This window comes from Passer montanus, unplaced genomic scaffold (assembly GCF_014805655.1).
Source record: "Passer montanus isolate IOZ18808 unplaced genomic scaffold, ASM1480565v1 scaffold35, whole genome shotgun sequence".
Classification (NCBI taxonomy): domain Eukaryota; kingdom Metazoa; phylum Chordata; class Aves; order Passeriformes; family Passeridae; genus Passer; species Passer montanus.
The window spans coordinates 9,435,234-9,454,402 of record NW_024368263.1 but is presented as its reverse complement, the minus strand read 5'-3'; the positions used below and the strand labels follow the sequence as shown (position 1 = coordinate 9,454,402).

Genomic DNA, 19,169 nt, shown 5'->3' with positions numbered 1-19,169 from the left:
TCTGCTTTTTTGAATCAAGAAGACAAAAAATGGGTGTAAAGCAGCAAGCAGACTTCTTTACCAGTGCTTCAGCTTGATTCTTTTGCAGCAAAGCAAGAAATAGGAGCACTTTGTTGCAATAAGGAAGAGGATTTGTGACTGTGTGTGACTGGGGAGGGATGAAGTGGAATGTGATAAAGGGATGGGATCTGAAAGGGGAAAAAGATTATATGATAGTCTTAGTACCTAGGCTGCTTTTCCAGCCAGACTGCATGGCTTGCCAGTTAGAAAGAGACTGGAAGCTAAACTTCATGCTACTACGCTCAGCTTCCCTGCTGACTTCCTGCATGGTCTGAAAATTTGCCTAGGTGATGCAGTTGCTACCTCAGTAACATCAGTAATGCTATTCTCTGAAATGTCCCTTTATCTAAACATAGAGAACTGCTTCAGAATATGCTACATGGTCATTTGTAGTAAAATAATAACAAAAGAATGTTTGTCATGAGACAATGTGGAGCACAGAACACTCTGTTTTTTCTTTCAGGTCATTCTCTCTCTGGAACATGGGCTGTGGACTCCAAATCTTCATTTCAATACCCCCAATCCAGATATTCCTGCCTTACGAGATGGCTCCCTGGAGGTAGTTTGTAAACCAACACCAGTGAAAGGTGGCCTTATCGGTATCAATTCTTTTGGTTTTGGGGGTGCTAATGCTCATGTCATTCTGAGGCCAAATAAGAAAAAATGCCAACCTCTGGAGACTAGTAACATGCCAAGGCTGGTTCAGATTTCTGGCAGAACCCAGGAAGCTGTGGAAACACTAATTCAAGAGAGCAGAAACCATGGAGAATGCAGCCCATTTGTGAACCTGCTCAACGATATCTCTGCAGTTCCTGTGTCCTCCATGCCGTACAGAGGCTACACACTGGTTGGCACTGAAAGTGACATAAAAGAGATTCAGCAAGTTCAAGCATCTGGTAGACCACTCTGGTACATATGCTCAGGTAGGTGTGCAGCAGTGAGTCCAGGCTTTTCTATTCCTCTTTAGATCTGGGGCTTGAGCAACTGTATTCTGTGCTCTAATGTTATTTTACAGTGTAGCATGAGGAAATATTTTGCAACACTGTGACATGTGTAGGAGTCTTATGTTTTCTGTATTTTATCAAAGCCTTCCAACTTAACTGTCTTCTGATTATTGCAAAGCCCAGCAAATAACAAGCAGTGCCCAGTTTAAAGAATGTAAGAAATGTACAATGTGTTGCTCTTAGTTAGAATTCTTTAACTGCCAGAGGAAGTGTGTTGCATCCACTCCTGTTTCAGAGTATTACTAAAAGCTCACTTTCTCCTTGCTTATCCTGTAGGCATGGGAACACAGTGGAAGGGCATGGGCTTGAGCCTTATGAAGTTGGATCTGTTTCGCCAGTCTATAATGCGTTCAGACGAGGCTTTGAAGAACACAGGCCTTAAGGTCTCAGACCTGCTGCTGCAAGCAAATGAGAACACTTTTGATGACACTGTTCATGCATTTGTTGGACTTGCTGCTATTCAGGCAAGACTCAGTGGGCTAGTGGAGGGGGGAAGTGGACTCAGTCTACATAAGCACCTTCTGCTAATGTGTCTGTTTTGCTGGTAACACTTTATACCGATTAATAGAAGCTTGTTTTGTGTAATCAGCAAGTGGCAGCTGCTGGAAATACCTCTCTGAGAGGAAGGAGTGCATTGTGCCCTTGACAGTTTCGGGCTTTGCCACTTCCAAGTACATAACAAACTTTTTCGTACAGATATTCTTAGCCTCACTGCTTTTTTTCTTACAAGATGTTTGGACTAATAGTGGTCTGAACTGATTTGCGTGTGTATCCGTGTGTATATGTGGCACAGTTTAATGTCTTCTAAAATTTGTTCTGCAAATGAACTAAGTCAATCTGAATGAAGCTTCTTTATGATTCTGGGTGTCAATTTGGTATTCATGGTTTCTTATTAAACTAGAGGCCAAGCTTTTAAAGTGATCTGGAAAGCTGGTCTTAGCCTCTTACTTTGTACAGACACATTCTTGGCAGCCTCATGTTGTTGGAAATATTTTCTTAGTGGAAAATTACATTGTGAAGAGGCCCAGACAACACTGGAGTTGCATTATGATTCTTTGGATTGTTTTGAAAGGAGGATTGAGCTGTAGTTATGGGGGGAAAAACAGCCTGACACCTGCTTACTCTGGCATGGAATCAGTAATTTTACTTCTGCTTGCAGATTGCTCAGATTGATATGCTGAAGGCTGCAGGTCTGCATCCCGATGGGATTTTGGGCCACTCCGTAGGAGAACTAGCTTGTGGCTATGCAGACAACTCCTTGAGTCATGAAGAAGCCATTCTTGCTGCTTACTGGCGGGGACGATGCGTTAAAGAGGCCAAGTTGCCACCTGGAGGAATGGCGGCTGTTGGTAGGTACACCCTTACCAAAAGAGTGATACAGGAATGTGCATCTGATCTCTATTGTATTGTATCTCTATTGGGATAAAATTGGTCTCTGAAACTATCATGTCTGTAAAATCTTGGCTACTGTTGCCTCTTCTTTGTTTTCTTCTCATGTAGAATAGGTTCTTAAATATTTAAGTGGATAAAATGGTAGTGATCTCTATCCTGGAATACATCAGGATTTTGGTAACCATAGAAAATTTAAGTGGAAATGGAGAGATTTATTGTCAGGTGACCAATGACAGGGCTCATAAATAATACCTTGAAACAAGGTGAAAATGTAAAGCACCAAGTTTTTTGGCTCTTGATATATATGTATCATACACACACAGATGTGTGTATATATATATATGGTGGGGGGTTTTTTGTAATTTTTTTCAAAAGAAGACTTCTGACTGTCTGTAGGAGTAATGAGATGTCAAAACAGTAAGCCACTATGATGTAGTGGGCAGCTGGCTAGTGGAGCCAGCTACTACATCCTTTTACGGCCTAGTTGCACTTTGGGAATAAGCTTTCTGCTGAACAAGCTTTACTTGGTGTTTGCGTAAGTCATATAGTTTTGCCCACTGTCAGGTAAAATTTTGGACCCAGCAGTTTTGCTTTGTAATGTGACTTTATAGTGACTTACATGTTTAAATTATTGGTAGCACCATTGTTCTTCTATTTCTTTCTGGAAGCAGTGGTCAATTAAAACCTGAAACACTTTGGAGAAAAGTTGTTGCAGGAATAATGCAGTCTAGTGGATTAGAATACTTGTTATAGTCTCAGATTTCTTAATTTAGGTAATATTACAAAGGACTACCTAATTTAGCTTTTTTCCCCCTTGAGATTGAATAAATTACACTCCTATCATGGAACTTGGAAATCTGCATATAGTATGTTTTCGGTAATCTGATATTGAGTTCAGATTCTTCCTGTGACTTGTATCTGTGTAATGTATGACCAGATGCTTCATATTTAACCTGGCATGCCACTAGAGTTACTGAATTGTATGGATATTTTGTGTCTCAGCAATCCAGTCTAGAGCAAGGGAGAGAACACATGGGCTTGGTTCCTAGAAACTGATGGCAACATGAAACTAAACAACCACTTCTGTAGCTTCTTTGAAAGTGTGGGGATTATTCTCCCCTCATTCATTAATGGGATGGTGCAAAGATTTTTCTTGGGTTCAGCTTAACTGTGATAAATGCCATGGTAAAGCTCTGGGGTAAATATTCTTCGCTTTTGCAGAATTGCTTTGGAGGGGAGAGGGAGGTACCCATCAGTCTCTTGCACATACTTCCCAATTTTACAAAGTGCTGAATTGAGCACAGTGACTGTGCAGTTAAGATTTCTTCCTCTTATGAGGCTCGTAACTAGAAACACTTTTGTTGTCCTGTGGTCTTCCTTCTGCAGGTCTGACATGGGAGGAGTGTAAACAACGCTGTCCTCCAAATGTGGTACCAGCTTGCCACAACTCTGAGGACACTGTCACTGTTTCGGGGCCTCTGGTGAGCATGGAACTGACACAGTGTGTACTGGGATTGTGAGTAGGATCTGCAAAGTTCAAGTTTGAAGAAAGCATGAAGCTTACTTAGAGTTAAGCTGCTTGGAAAGGGAAGCTGGACTGAAGTGGTGGAGTGGACGTAATGTGTTCTATAAACTTACACACTCAAATAGTCTATGAGAAGAATTGATATTAGTGCCTCAGCAAGCTAGTAATAAAATCTCTTATATCCATGGGCATAGAGGAGGATAAATTATAAGACTGAGAAGGGCAATAATCTCATCGCTGCTGTGGCTCCCCTTAAATGGCAACTGATGAAGGGTATGGAGGGACTACAGTGGATTGTACAGATACCAAGTATTTTGTGAGCTTCTCTCTTAGTTCACTTATATTTCTCTTCTCAGGACTCTGTGAATGAGTTTGTAGCCAGACTGAAGAAAGAGGGTGTGTTTGCAAAGGAGGTGCGCAGTGCTGGCGTTGCATTTCACTCCCATTACATGGCATCTATTGCACCAGCACTGCTCAATGCTCTGAAAAAGGTAATATTGCCAATAGTGCCTTGTGTGGCTTCTGCTCTGACGCCTAGGTTGCCTAGGTTATGTTGAGCTTAAGAGACTCCTTTTTTCAGAAGGAAGAGAAAATGTCTTGAAGAGCATGTAGACCTCTGTGAGATGTAATGTTTGACATCATTTGGCCTGGAGCAGGAGGATGTCCTGAGCAATCAATCTGCAGAATGGAGGAGCTGCTTGCTTTTGCCTATCCTGCTGTTCTCTATGACTTGTAACTCTTTCTCCTGTCCTTGCTTGACTGACTCTAGGTCATTCCACGCCCTAAACCTCGCTCAGCACGATGGATCAGTACATCCATCCCTGAATCTCAGTGGCAAGGTGATCTGGCTAAGAATTCCTCTGCAGAATACCATGTGAACAACCTCGTGAATCCAGTGCTGTTCCACGAAGGTCTGAAGCATGTTCCAGAGAATGCTGTTGTAGTAGAGATTGCTCCACATGCTCTTTTACAGGTATCATATTTGATTGTTTCAGTATGACACTATATTGATAGTATCCTGCTGTTACAAGGAGTTTGAGGGTCTGATGACTAGGGAAGACTGCGACTTTTTTTTTTTTCCCCTAATTCTAGATGGAAGCATTTCTTTCCTTCAATACTTCTGAGCTTTTCCCAGTTTTAATGTTTGGTTTTTTGTTTGTTTCTTTGTGGTTTTTTAGGGGGTATTGTATGTTAATGTTAAAAATAAAAATAAAAAATCCCTAACACACTACCACTTCCTCACCCAGGCATTCACATTATTGCTCTATTTGTTCCTATGCACTTCAGGTAATTGATAGCCAGATTTCTGAACTGCATAATGAGTAAGGAAAGCATTTCATTGTTTGGGTCTAATGGAGAGTGTGTGCAAAAATTACAGTAGAGTAAGAAACGCAAAGACTTAACATGCCTTCTCTATTAAAAAAATCTTTTACCATCTGTACTCTGAATTTGGGTTGAAGTTTTGTCTAAAAGGTGGTGGACAGCAGTGGTGTTTTCCCCTCTTCTCCTAGACCAAGTAGTCTGAGACCACAGGAGCTTACTTTCTTTTTAAACTCCTTTTTCTAATGAGATCAGATCATTATTCTTTTCTCCCCGCCCTATAAAAATTGATTCTCGTGGAATTAGCTCCACAGTAGAGAATGCAGAACATGAGGTGCATTGGGAAATACTTGCTCCTCAGGATCAGTGCTATGGTCTTGTCTCTGCCCCTTAATTCTCAAGGACTGATCTTTTTATTTGGTTACTGGCATGCAAGAGGAGCAGTCTTAGGAAGAGTAGTAGTTACTCATGATCAAGATTAGTAGTTACACAGTGCTTCTGAGTTTCATTCCAGTCTATTTTTACTATGTCATGTTTTGTTTTACTATGTCTTATGCTTTGAAAGTGACTTGAAGGGAAAATCAGGAGTACAGTTTTTAAATTGGGCATATATTTTTTTGATAGAGACTATATGCCTCATGTTGAAACCATAGAATAATTTTGCACTGTAATGCAAGTGACTAAGACTTCATTGTCTGGGTTTGAGAGTATCCTGATTTTTCTCTTCCATTCCTTTCTTTTCTCATGTAAAGACCACGGGATCAAATTGAAGAGAAGATAAAAATTGGGTCAGGTGTTCAAGGCTGAGTTTTTTGGTCTAATAGCTTTTGCTTGAAAAATGCTCTCTTCAGACTCTAAGGTGCTCCTCCTGGCAAGGGAGTGTGTGCAAGTGGGAGGTGTGAAAAGGTGACTTAGCAGTTCTTCAAGTGCAGGTTTTGATTTCACTTCACAGTCTGCTTGGGAGAGGGATATTTCTGTTTTGGAATCACATTAATATTCTGTAGGCTCTGCTTTATTAGAGGTGCAGCAGCTTGGGTTGCTGGAAGGGTACTCTTCCCTGTTAAAGTGGTGTATGTGCCAGCAGCTAGCACAGAACTCTTGGCACAAGTACATAAGTGGTTTAAGACCTGCAGACAACAATTCAGAGACAAAGTAGTAAGTAATGCCTTCCACCACTGATTTATGGATTCTGCTTGACCAGGCTATCTTGAAGAGAACTTTGAAACCAACTTGTACCATTCTGCCTTTGATGAAGAAAGATCACAAAAATAATTTGGAGTTCTTCCTAACACAGATTGGAAAGATTCATTTAACTGGGTAAGAAGACTAGGGGAGGAGGGTGAGTGGGGGATAACAAGGGAGTTTAGGTCTCTTCTCTAATATGCATGTCTTCACATGGATTCAAACACTCCTTCAAGAAACCTTGAAATAAATGGGATGTACATTTGTTCTTTACGTACTTAGCATGCTCACTTGTGAAGTGTTCCTGTGGGTTAGAGACTGCTTGTGCAGGGAAGGTGCCTTCTAAAGAGAAGTCCCATTTTAAAGGCCTAGGAACCTGACACTAGCTTCTGGAAATAAATTTTGCACCTTATAGACTGTTATTTACAAATTTGGCTGCAGTAAGTGTTCATAGTACATCTCAGACATGGAGCCTGAGACCAATAACTGCCTGACCTCTTAAGTATTACAAGCAATTTTTTTCCTTACTTTTGCTTCCCATCCCTTCCCCCACTGTCTGGATTTTTTTTGTCTTTTTAGGATAAATGTTCTTGGAAATAACTTGTTCCCATCTGTGGAATACCCTGTCCCTGTGGGAACACCCCTTATTTCTCCATACATCAAATGGGACCACAGTCAGGACTGGGATGTTCCAAAAGCTGAAGACTTTCCAGCAGGTTCCAAAGGCTCTGCATCTGCTTCAGTCTACAATATTGGTGTGTTGCTCGTTTGGAGTTTATTATTTGTTTGTCACTTTCTTGCTTTTTGTATTTCCTTTTGTAAAATTAAGAAAAGAATGCTCAAAACAGCATCCTGGAAGCCATCCTCTGAAGCTTAAATGTTTGGTTTGGATTGACAAAACCTATATCTCTTTCTGAAATGGGATGAGAGAACATGAACAAACCAGGAACCTCTGTTGCTTTAGACTAAGAGTAATTCTAAGAGCTGCATATTGTCAGGCAGGATAGCTGGGGAAACTAGAGCCTCTTGTAGATATTGAGGAGGAAAAACCTCTCTGTTAGAGTGTTTTTATTATTTTTGTTCTGTTCTTTGACAGATGTGAGTCCGGAGTCTCCTGACCACTACTTGATTGGTCACTGCATTGATGGCAGAGTTTTGTACCCTGCAACTGGGTACCTCGTGTTGGCTTGGCGAACACTGGCACGGTCTCTTGGTGTGGCCATGGAGGAAATGGCTGTTATGTTTGAAGATGTCACAATTCATCAGGCAACTATCATTCCCAAAAAGGGTGAGTGAGGAGTGCTGGTATAACTGCACAACTGTGTAGTGAAGAGGGAGGGAATGGGAGGAAAGGAATGCATGGGAAAAGTGAGGAGGAATGCAGGAGAGAGACTAAAGGGGAGTGCAGCATGACTAAGCAAAAGAAAGGATTCATACAGTCAAGTAGTATGCATTATGGTCATCTTTATTGTGTGTTGTGAGCAGTAAGTCTAGAGATAGTGGGGAAAAAAGTTCTGCTTGAGGATGGTAGAAATAAATGACCTCACAGTCCTGTCTTCCTCAATGTTTCTTGCAGGACCAGTACAGCTGGAAGTAAGACTCATGCCTGCTTCCCACTGCTTTGAGGTGTCAGGAAATGGAAATCTGGCTGTAAGTGGTAAGTGAAGGAAGTGTAAGTGTATATATACAGTCTTAATAAATCCACTATTTATAAACAATGATAATGATCATTATTCTTGTTACTGTACCCTTCAGGGAAGATTTCGCTCCTAGAAAACACTGCTCAGAAGAATTTCTGTAACCAGCCAAATGGCTTTCAGACTCAAGTAGACAGGAGCTCAAAGCCCGGGCTCTCAAAAGAAGATATTTATCAAGAGCTGCATCTGCGTGGATATAATTATGGACCAACTTTCCAGGGTGTTCTAGAATGCAACAGTGAAGGTGAGTTTCCTTTCAAAAGAAGCACAATGAGCCCGGGTATCGTAATGGTGACTATTTGATCTTTTAATTGCATTTGTATTAACAGTTCACCTGACTGTGCCTTGTGAGGTAATTATACCTTGTGTGATAAGAGAGAACCACCAAGAGCATTGGAAAGCTGTTCTCTCCAGTGTAGAACTGTGTGGTGGTGTTTACAGGGGAAGCTGGGTACATACACCAAACTTGGCGTTTAATAAGCAGTGATATTCTAGCATCTGATGAATGATGAAATAGTAAGGCTTTCTCTTCCTCTTCTGCAGCAAGTGCAGGAAAAGTTCTGTGGAATGGGAACTGGGTGACCTTCCTTGACACTCTGCTACATATGCTGATCTTACCTGAGACTGGCCGCAGTCTGCGCTTACCCACGAGGATTCGCTCGGTCTGCATTGATCCAGCGCTGCATCGTCAGCAGGTGTGCCAATACCAGGACAATATAGAAGGTAATGTCTCTCATGCTTGAACTTCTTCTGGTTGCTTTGACTACTGGGTGAATGTGTGTATTCTGAAGTAGTAGGCTGAACTTTGATGGGGGCCCTCTTAGTCTCCAAGCTCTTCTGCAACTCTGACCTCTCTATGAAAGAGCCTGACATAGCACTGTTCCTCAGATCGCCTTGAACAAATTTTTTTTTTGTTGTTTTCCAACTTACATTTCTTTCCTGACTTTCAGCTTTTGAAGTTGTTGTGGACCACTGTCTTGATAGCCTTAAAGCAGGAGGTGTTCAGATCAATGGTCTTCATGCTTCTGTGGCACCACGGCGACAACAGGAACAGATACCTCCCACCCTGGAAAAATTCTGCTTTGTGCCCTACACTGAAAGTAGCTGTTTGTCTTCGAGTGCCCATCTTCATGCCTATCTGGAGCAATGCAAAGGTAAAGTGGGATTGCTTTCTTGTCATACTAGGAGAATCTTTTAGCCCGAGAGAAGCTGTTCATCCTCCTTTAGAACATCCAAGATATTAAGTGTTGGTCTCTGTACAAGACTTCAGCAAGGGTTCTCTGTACGACTGCTGAAAGCTAAAAGTTCTGCCTGAGATCTCTAGAATGTGGGAAAGAGTAAAAAGCCATGAAGAAGGATCTTTCCTTCTATAACAGTCAGATATGGTGTCAGATGGCACAACCCCTTCTGCAAGTAGAGAGACACAAATCGTCTTTAAGGAGAAATCCAACCTAGTTGCTTTAGACACTGACAGGAGAGCTTACTTACATGAGTTTTTAACCTTGGTTTGTTTTTCCCTGTGAACTGCTAAGGTAGGCAAGTTTCTCATTTGTTCCTTGTTCCCATTTGATTATGGGCACATATGCAGACAGGGAAAATGATCTAGTGAGGCACACATCAAAGCAATTGTTTGCCACAAGAATAGAATAGGAGCAGTTCAGTCTGTTGTGAAACTGGTAGCTAAATACATTGTTTTTTTGATGGGGAGACATACACAGAACTAATCACCCTAAGTGCCTTTTCATCAAAGAGAAAAAAGGTACTTTTTAAAAAATTTTTACTCTAGTGATGAATTTTGCTTCATCTTGAGAGAGTAATTTTTTTTCTTCTGTGTTGGTGGATTGTCTTTATGCTCATCCTTAGATTTGGCAATAGATTCTAAAGATTTCCTTTTTTTTTTTTTTTTCTCCTTAGTTTTCCCCTGCAGCATCCAAATACTGCCCCCAGAGGGTATTTTTTCTAGACTGTGGTGGGAATACATTATTTTCTGTAATCCAGTTCCTGATCCTCAGTCAGGATTAACTATTTCCCATCAGTTTATAAAGCAAAAGGGCATTTTAAGATTTTTGTATCTGCAGAAACTTCAAATTTTCCTCCACAGCTCCCTAAATCAATCAGAAGTTTTCCGTTAGTTGCCCTCTTTCAGTCAGTCTTACCACATGTAATTGTGGAGGTTGAGTTTGTGGGGATTTAGTTTTCCTCCAAAGCCTATTTATTTCAGGCAACTACTGCACAATACATAATCATGTGAATATAAGAGGCTGCACTGTGTCTGTGTGGCTGGGCTAATGATGTAGGATGCTGTAATATGTGGTGCTGATCAGCTGGTGTAGCAAATGGAGGCAAAGAGGAAAAGAATTCTTGGAAAATCCTGACTCTTCCTTTCATTTCCCCTTCTATTCCATAGGTCTGATCCAGAAATTACAGTCTAAGGTGGCAGTGCATGGGGTCAAATTAGTTATCCCTGGACTAGAAAATGCAGTGGCTGCTACTGGGTCCTCCACACAGAAGGGCCTTCAGCATATCCTCGCTGAGATCTGCCGTCTGGAACTGAATGGGAACCTCCATTCTGAGCTGCAACAAGTTGTGATTAGAGAGAAAATGCATTTCCAAAAAGACCCTCTTCTCAGTGGATTGCTGGATTCTGTGGAGTTGAGGACTTGCCTGGATGTGGCATTGGAGAACATGATCAGTCATAGGATGAAGATAATAGAGGTTAGTTGGAAGCCTGGGATGGGACCATAGCTAGTGCTTCTAGGCCTTCCAGTAATCTTATTCCATACTGCTGTTGTTCTGGTTATAATTCTGGGTATCACTCATGTTTTGATTTGGTTTCTGCTTTTCCTTCCCCTTCTTTTTCTCACAGGCTAACGCAGGAAGTGGACAGTTGTTCTCTCGTGTGAAAAGTATTCTAAATGCTCAGCCCCTGTTGCAGGTGGACTACATTGCCACTGACTGCATCCTGGAAAACCTTTCAGCTATTGAAACAGAGCTACAAGATGCTGGTGTTGTCTCTAGCCGGTGGGATCCATCTAGCCTTCCCTCTGGAAATCTGACTGATGCTGACCTGGTGGTATACAACTGTTCAACAAGTGTTTTAGTGAATACCGCTGAAATACTCCCTAATTTGGCAGCTGCTGTGAAAGAAGGAGGGTTTGTTTTGCTACATACTCTTCTTAAGGGAGAAACTCTTGGAGAAACTGTCAGTTTCCTTACAAGCCCAGATCTGCAGCAGAAACACAGCTTTCTAAGTGAGGTAAGCCTCTTGGAAGGACAGCTACTTTCACCATGGATAGTCTGAGTCTGCTCCTTGCAGATGCCCTGATGGTAAATGAAGAGTAGGCATTGCTTGCATGCCTTTCCATTGAGGACTTCTGCAGAAATAGCTAATAAACTCTTTTTAAGAAGGGAGGACTTGCAAATTACTACATATTAGGTTGAGAGAGTAAACTGTAGGTTCAATCAGGAAAGCCTTTCTTAATGCACTGAAAATTATTAATTGTCTTTTGTACACCTGTCTAATCTGCATGAAAACACTGGCCAGGACAATTGCTTTATCATTAAAATCACATTGCTGGGTGGGGTACAGCTTTATCACTGTAGGAGCCTGAAGTACTTTGGTATCAGAGTATCTCTTTTGATACTAATGCTTGGAGTGTGATTTTACAGGCTAGTTAATTGCTTCTGACATTAAGGTGCTCCCAGAAGGAAGGCTTTTCTCTTGTATTTCTCTTTTCTACCTTTCCTCTTCCCTATATTATCTGATCCCATAATGAGATACAGTAAATACACCCTGAGAAGTTGGAGGAGGGAGAGAAGAATGTCAGCATTGTATCTTCAAACCAGTATATCATACAGATAAACTAATGCCAGAGCTGGTACAAGAGGAGGAGAGTGAAAGGCAAGGGTAAGGGTGGAGATTGGGGCATCATCTTCCCTTGGCAGCTGTTAGACTGAGCAGTAATTGAAAAATGCATCTCTGCAGAACGAAGCTATTTTTCCTGATTTGACGGGATGCAGCCTCTCAGTTCTCTTCTTTTAGAATATGAAGAGAGTAGCACTTCCAAGAGTTTGGGTTTTATTTATAATTGTGGGGTGGGGTTGTTGGATTTTGGATTTTGCAATTACATGGATTCCAGCCCTTCACTTCCTGCAGACATTTTTTTAAGGGGATTTGAGAAAAAAGATAAAGTTCTTTGCTCTGAATCTTTCCCGGTGAACAGGAGAATAAAGAGAAGGCACTGAGATGCTACTGGCACCAATAACAAAAACTATAAATCTGTCATTAGTATCAGTAGCCTGGTATTAGCAGATCCCTAGAAGATACCTGTCCATTGAATGCACCTTCTCTGAAGGAAATGACACAAGCCAGGCTAGAGTGAGCAGGACTTACACAGTTCTCAAAGTTTTCTAGATACAGACACTGTCCCTGGCCCTTGATATAAGGGATCACACTGTAAAAACCTTCTGCTGGTCTGTGCCTGGCATATGGAAAGCAAATGGATACTTTTCTGAGAACCTGCAGTCATCTTTATTTCATTTGGATAGTAATCCTTAAGTGTTTCTGGATATGCCATACATACATTTTCATTCTTTTATTTTTCTGAAATGCCATTTCAGTGTAACTTAGACATATGGGTGCTTCTCCCCATCTCTGTGCAAACAGGGCTTATGTGACATAGGGTCGACACATTCAAATATACTATGGAATTTAGTGGCATGGTTTTTTGCGCACCTGCGAGTGTGATAAGACTGGTTCCCTAACTAGTACTTTGAGATACTTGTACTCCCACTTTTGGAAGATCCTTTAGGGAAGAAGGAGTAGTCTAGAAGTGGATAAAACACTGTTGTGTTAATCAAACATGTTTTTGCTCTGTATTGTCTCAGTACACTTTTTCAAGAAAAAGCAAGAAAAATTTACTTTTGACTTTGCTGTTAATTTGTTGCTTTGCCTCATTTGACAGGCACAGTGGGACGACTTATTCAGCAAAGCTTCATTGAATCTTGTTGCCATGAAGAAGTCATTCTTTGGCTCAGTTATTTTCCTGTGCCGTCGGCAAGCTCCTGTCAAAACACCTGTTTTTCTGCCAGTAGATGAGACGAACTATAAGTGGGTTGAATCCTTAAAGGTGAGAATTTCTGTGTCCTAGGTATCTGAATTTCCAAATCATTTTACTTTCTAAATGAGATATTTAGTAGTGTTAAAAGAAAAATGTTTGTGTGTGTTCAGTTACTTTTAATAAAATAGAAGTTACTAATCTCTGCCAAGGATATGAGGGCTATTTTCTTTGTAGTTCCTAGTAAAACAGTTTGGGATTTGTCCTGTAGGAGATCTTGGCTGACCCATCAGAGAAGCCTGTGTGGTTGACTGCCACCAGTTGTGCGAACTCAGGAATTTTGGGAATGGTGAACTGCCTTCGCCTTGAAGCAGAAGGCCACCGAATCAGGTACGTAAGCATGCCCTTGAGTCACATTTGTGAGAAGTGATATTTGTGTTAGCTTCTTCTCAGACTTACAGCAAAACAAACAAAATGGCAACTCTTGTCTTCAGGTGTGTGTTCATTTCCAACTTGAACCCTTCATCTGCTGTCCCACCCACGAGTCTTTCTTCTCTGGAGATGCAGAAGATTGTTCAGAAGGACCTGGTGATGAATGTGTATCGTGATGGAAAGTGGGGCTCCTTCAGGCATCTTCCATTGCAGCAAGGTACAGTCTTTGAGAGCTGAGTATCACTTGCAAAGCCTTGAATCTGAATGAACTTTGAATAGAAAATGAGTAGCTGTTGTTCCTACAGTTACCTTTTATTATTATTTTTAATGGACAATTTTGAATTCTTCTGCTTCAGCTCAAAGTGAACAGCAGAACACTGTGGTGCCAGGAGGAGTGTAGGCTATTTAGGGCATCAGTAGTATTGCAAAGCAAGAAAGGGCTCTCTGGATAGCAAATAGAGGAGGAGATAGAAATTGCACAAGGAATTTACTCGTTTTGGAAAGCACATACCTTTGTTAATGTGTTCTTACTGTTCCTTCTTCTGTAGCACAACCTCAGGAGCTGACAGAATATGCCTATGTCAATGTGCTAACTCGTGGAGATCTCTCATCTCTTCGCTGGATTGTCTCCCCACTTCGACACTTCCACACAACTGATCCCAATGTTTTACTCTGCAAAGTCTATTATGCATCTCTCAACTTCCGGGACATTATGCTGGCCACAGGGAAGCTTTCTCCAGATGCTATCCCTGGTGAGTTCAAAGTTCACTGGCAGGATATGTATTGTTGTTCTAGAATTAGTCTCCTGGTTGCTAGTAATGCACTGGCTAGATTGTATGACAGAAAGAGTGCTTTTGAGAAGGAAGTACAGCCCTGCTGCAGGGCTATGCACCAAAAAGTTCCCAAGTTCTACTTCCAGTTACAGTTCCATTTTTTTTAATATGGCACAATTAACAAACCATGTTCTGAGAAATGTTGCTTGCCACATTGCACAGATACCAAGTGTGAGATAAAACAAGTTGATAGAGGTTCCAGAGATGGGCATATGGTAAATACCAAAGTGAGAATGTTGAAGTTTCCTGCTGCCATGCTGTTGGACATGCTTGAATTTCAGGGAGGAAAAATGCACAATGAATTGCCTGTTTACAAAATGGACGTGGTATTATCTTCATAGCAAGTTAAGAATTAATGTAATGTGTACAAAATGGTTTTAAATATGTATTTAAAAGAGAGGGGATAGAACATGTTAAAATGTAGTGATTTGAGTAAGGCTGGGTTCCCCTTCATGACTGAACCACCTGGCATAATGGAAGTTGCCCCTGTGCATGGCAGAAGGTTGGAAGTAGATGATCTTTAAGGTCTCTTCCAACACAAACCGTTCTATGATTCTATGACTGACATAAGTGTCTGCCTAAAACATGAATTATCAAAAATTCATATTTCACAGTATATTTTTGTAGTGATAATCTTTCTAGTTTATGTATCATTTTTCTTCTGAGGGATAGAATTGCATCTAAAACAAGATGTTTGTTTATGAATTATGAAATTTCTCAGATGAAAACTGGAAACTAATGCAATACCATCAAGGATAAGTGCTTCCAATTTAACGAGAACCAGTCCTTTTCTGCTACTCTTGCAGTGAGTCATTAACTATGACAATTTATGAACTGTGTACAGAAGAGACAAATCCCATAGGTTTAGACTTTCAGGGACTGCTGTTGTAGTAAAGAAATTTTAGAAGAGAAGTTTCTTTTGTTGTAAAAGGTGTTAATGTTTTTCAGGTAACTGGGCTTTGCAGCAATGCATGCTGGGCATGGAGTTCTCAGGACGGGACGTGGCTGGAAGAAGAGTAATGGGATTGCTGCCAGCAAAGGGGCTGGCTACAGTGGTAGACTGTGAAAAGAGGTTTCTGTGGGAGGTGCCTGAAAACTGGTAGGTCAGCTTCTGTTTTCTGGTTAAGATTTGCCTTCCTGCCTGAGGCTGATGACAGCCCTGATCAAACCTGAGTGCTGCACAATGGCTAGATTCCCCTCTGGCAAATGTTAACAGGGCTATAGTGTCCCAAGCAACTGTAGGATTTTGGATTAGATTCACTGCAGGAGTTCAGCACTAGTTTTTGTACAGTGGCTTGCACAAGGTTCTCATATTTTTTTGGGCTCTTAGCTTCATGTGTTTCAGTATACACTGGGATATCAGTGTTGGTTATGTTACTGGTTAGTTACTGAAATATTTTTTCAGAATAATGAAACCTGGCTGTGTTTGGCAGCTGTGGTAGTCTGCGTATGATTGACACTTTCTTACCTGTCTTATCTTACACTTCCTTATCTATCTCTGCAGTGGAACCTTTCTGTTGCAGAAAGGCAAATTTCATCAGGAGAATCTAGCAGTATTTTCCAAGGCTAAAGATACCTCTTCCACTTTGCTCCTTAGGACTCTAGAAGAAGCAGCTTCAGTGCCTGTGGTTTATGCCACTGCTTATTATGCTTTGGTGGTTCGAGGTGGTATGAAGAAGGGTGAGAGTGTCCTTATTCACTCTGGCTCAGGAGGTGTGGGCCAAGCAGCCATTGCCATTGCCCTGAGCATGGGCTGCCGTGTCTTTACTACTGTAGGTGAGTTCTGAGGACCCAAAGTCATGGGGAGAAAGAGATTATAGGTAATAGAGGAAGCATGTGTGTATACACATAGATAAGTATATATACCCATTTAGGTATATACTTATTCCCCTCCCAATGTGATCTGCTGTAGCTTTGATCTAGTTTCCAGGCTGAGAACTGGTTACATAGTAAATACAACTACTGACACTGTGCTTGAAAATTCCTCAGCACAGTCAAATTTATCTTTCTCTATACACTATATAATCAAAAGTCTGGAAGAAAATCATGGCTTCCTCATTTTACATTTAGTAATATGAATCCAATGCCTGTCCATCGAAAGGCTGTCATCTGTTTCTGGTCCTTGCTCTATCTCATAAATGAGCAGTAGCAACCAGACAGCCTTTATCTGACATCTTGAGAGACTGAAAGCTTGGAGATGGCTTCTCAGACTTACAGTCCTTGTGGGAAAGATGTGCAGTGGAATGTGGGCTGTTTCATCATAAAAATGAAATTAGTGACATTTTTCAACCTGTCTTCTACTTCCAGGTTCCACTGAGAAACGTAAATATCTCCAAGCAAGATTTCCACAGCTAGATGCTAATAGCTTTTCCAGCTCCAGAGATACTACCTTTGAACAACATATACGTCGAGTTACCAATGGAAAAGGTGAAGTTCAAGAAATATCTTTCTTTTTTTTTGTCAGCTAAGCCACATTATCAATTGCGCATTCTAAAGACAATATGAGTCACTAGAAGACTGGGTTAGGCTTTCAGCAAAGTTAAGTAGGTGCTTCTCCTTTCATTGCAGGTGTCAACCTCGTGTTAAATTCCTTGGCAGAAGAGAAGCTCCAAGCCAGTTTGCGTTGTCTTGCTCGACATGGGCGCTTCTTGGAAATAGGCAAATTTGATCTATCTAACAACAGTCAGCTTGGTAAGACAGGGAATTGGGAAGCACCGCTCATCAGGTTTTAGCTGCTGCCCAGCATCCCTAGGTGCCCTTTTCTGCAGGACAGCTCTCCAGCCTCCCCAAAATTTATACTTGTGTCTGGTGTTACTAGGGCTCAGGTGCACAATTGACATTTGTTTAAATTTTGTATCACTTATGATTGCCCGGTGTTTCAGTCTATCCTGACCCCTCTGCAAGGCCTCTTGTCCCTCATGGCAGTCAACAGTATCTAACAGTTTTGAAGGCACAGGGCAAGATAACCCTGATTTCTCTTGGATGGAAAAAAATTTTTGAATGTTGTAAGGTGATGTGTCAGTGAAAAATTACAGCAGTGTTCTCCTGTTGTAGAATGATTGTATATAGCATCAACAGCCTGCTTCCTTATTCTAATTAAATTTCAAAAGGTCCTGTCATATTGGAAAACCTTGCTATGAGGAAGACTCTCCTATATGATGTATGTAGGATTCTAGCTCCCCTGTGAGTCTAACTCAGCTGTCACTAGACAAAAAAAAATGTTCTTTTTAATATCAACTGGCCATGATATAGCTTGTCCTCTCAACACACAATTTTTTGGACTGGCATTTCTGTGAAACTGGTCTGCTTGTAAGAGAACAACGTAACGTTATGTGTTGGAGAATATATGCAAGAATTAGTTTGGAAAATGAAGAACTCAAACATCTGACTGCTTTACTCCTATAACCTGCCCAGAAATGTTTCTGAAGCAGAGGGTAGGCTCCATTTTGAAATATCAACAGCATCAGGTCATAACCAAGTTGCTTTTTCTAGGAATGTCTCTCTTCCTCAAGAATGTGGCATTTCATGGGATCCTACTAGATTCAATATTTGATGAGGGAAACCAAGAGTGGGAAGTAGTATCAGAGCTGTTGAAGAAAGGCATAAGAGATGGTGTAGTAAAGCCCCTGAGGAGCACAGTCTTCAACAAAGAAGAGGTAGAAGCTGCCTTCAGATTCATGGCACAAGGAAAACATATTGGCAAAGTTATCATCAAGGTAATATCATAATGATTTTGATTCTCTGATGCCTCTGGCCATCCCCTGATGACTATTGGATATTTTGATCCATTTTAAGTTGAAGTTCTGCAAGTAGGGCAGCACAGGGTCAGTTTCTACTGCTGACACTGTCACAATAGTAACTGTCAAGTCTGGCACTGATTCTACAAGGTTCATTCCCATTGAGTGGAGGAGCATAGCATGAAAAGATAAGAGATGCATTATGTATCTGATTAGCTAATTGTAACTATCTCTTTTTCTCTGTGTGTGTGTGTATGTTGTGTGTTGTTTCTGGTTCTTGGTTGGTTTTTTTTTGATGGGGGAAGGTCCAAGAAGAGGAAAAGGAGTATCCTTTAAGAAAGTCTGAACCAGTTAAAATCTCTGCAATCTCCCGAACCTCCTGTCCACCTACGAAGTCCTACATCATCACAGGGGGCCTGGGAGGATTTGGGCTGGAGTTGGCGCAGTGGCTAGTTGAGAGGGGAGCACAGAAAATTGTACTGACGTCTCGTTCTGGCATACGAACTGGTAAGCAAAAATTGTAAGGGAATTATGACTGCCTTTCAACAGACCTCAGTTTGTAGTTTCTCTCCGTTTTTAAGTGCCCTTTTGGTACCTAATAATGTCTTGATCTCTTTTCTTTCCTGTATTATCTCACTTCAAGCTGTTGTATCCTTTATTGTAAAGGAAGAGCGATCTTTTAGCTTGACCTTTTTTTCCAATTACTACTTTCCCCCTTTTATGCTTCCTATTTCTATCAACCCATTTTCTCTCTTATACAGGGTTTTTTCTGTAGCCTTTCTTTTACCTTTATACCTTCTGCAAAGTCTGGCTACCTCACTGACTTGTCCACTGGCTGTAGCATGTCGGATCACATGTCACAAGGAAGGGCCTAAAAACTCCTCCTTAAAGATACTTTGTTCCTCAAGGTACATGTGTGGATGCTCACTC

At 41.2% G+C, this 19,169-nt stretch overlaps 1 protein-coding gene across 1 annotated transcript in view; it reads left to right on the top strand.

The window, feature by feature from the left end:
* FASN (fatty acid synthase) overlaps positions 1–19,169 on the top strand; it is a 41,418-nt gene that overhangs the window by 12,952 nt on the left and 9,297 nt on the right. The window contains exons 9-33 of the mRNA XM_039715859.1: positions 524–983; positions 1,341–1,528; positions 2,224–2,413; positions 3,843–3,937; positions 4,338–4,472; positions 4,751–4,954; positions 6,503–6,618; positions 7,063–7,238; positions 7,580–7,771; positions 8,060–8,140; positions 8,239–8,424; positions 8,724–8,903; positions 9,131–9,334; positions 10,588–10,895; positions 11,047–11,436; positions 13,145–13,309; positions 13,509–13,627; positions 13,732–13,886; positions 14,218–14,421; positions 15,451–15,601; positions 16,100–16,278; positions 16,810–16,929; positions 17,071–17,193; positions 17,995–18,218; positions 18,545–18,746. Coding sequence (XP_039571793.1) covers positions 524–983; positions 1,341–1,528; positions 2,224–2,413; positions 3,843–3,937; positions 4,338–4,472; positions 4,751–4,954; positions 6,503–6,618; positions 7,063–7,238; positions 7,580–7,771; positions 8,060–8,140; positions 8,239–8,424; positions 8,724–8,903; positions 9,131–9,334; positions 10,588–10,895; positions 11,047–11,436; positions 13,145–13,309; positions 13,509–13,627; positions 13,732–13,886; positions 14,218–14,421; positions 15,451–15,601; positions 16,100–16,278; positions 16,810–16,929; positions 17,071–17,193; positions 17,995–18,218; positions 18,545–18,746 — 4,747 coding nt within the window. The remainder of the gene's footprint in view (positions 1–523; positions 984–1,340; positions 1,529–2,223; positions 2,414–3,842; positions 3,938–4,337; positions 4,473–4,750; positions 4,955–6,502; positions 6,619–7,062; positions 7,239–7,579; positions 7,772–8,059; positions 8,141–8,238; positions 8,425–8,723; positions 8,904–9,130; positions 9,335–10,587; positions 10,896–11,046; positions 11,437–13,144; positions 13,310–13,508; positions 13,628–13,731; positions 13,887–14,217; positions 14,422–15,450; positions 15,602–16,099; positions 16,279–16,809; positions 16,930–17,070; positions 17,194–17,994; positions 18,219–18,544; positions 18,747–19,169) is intronic.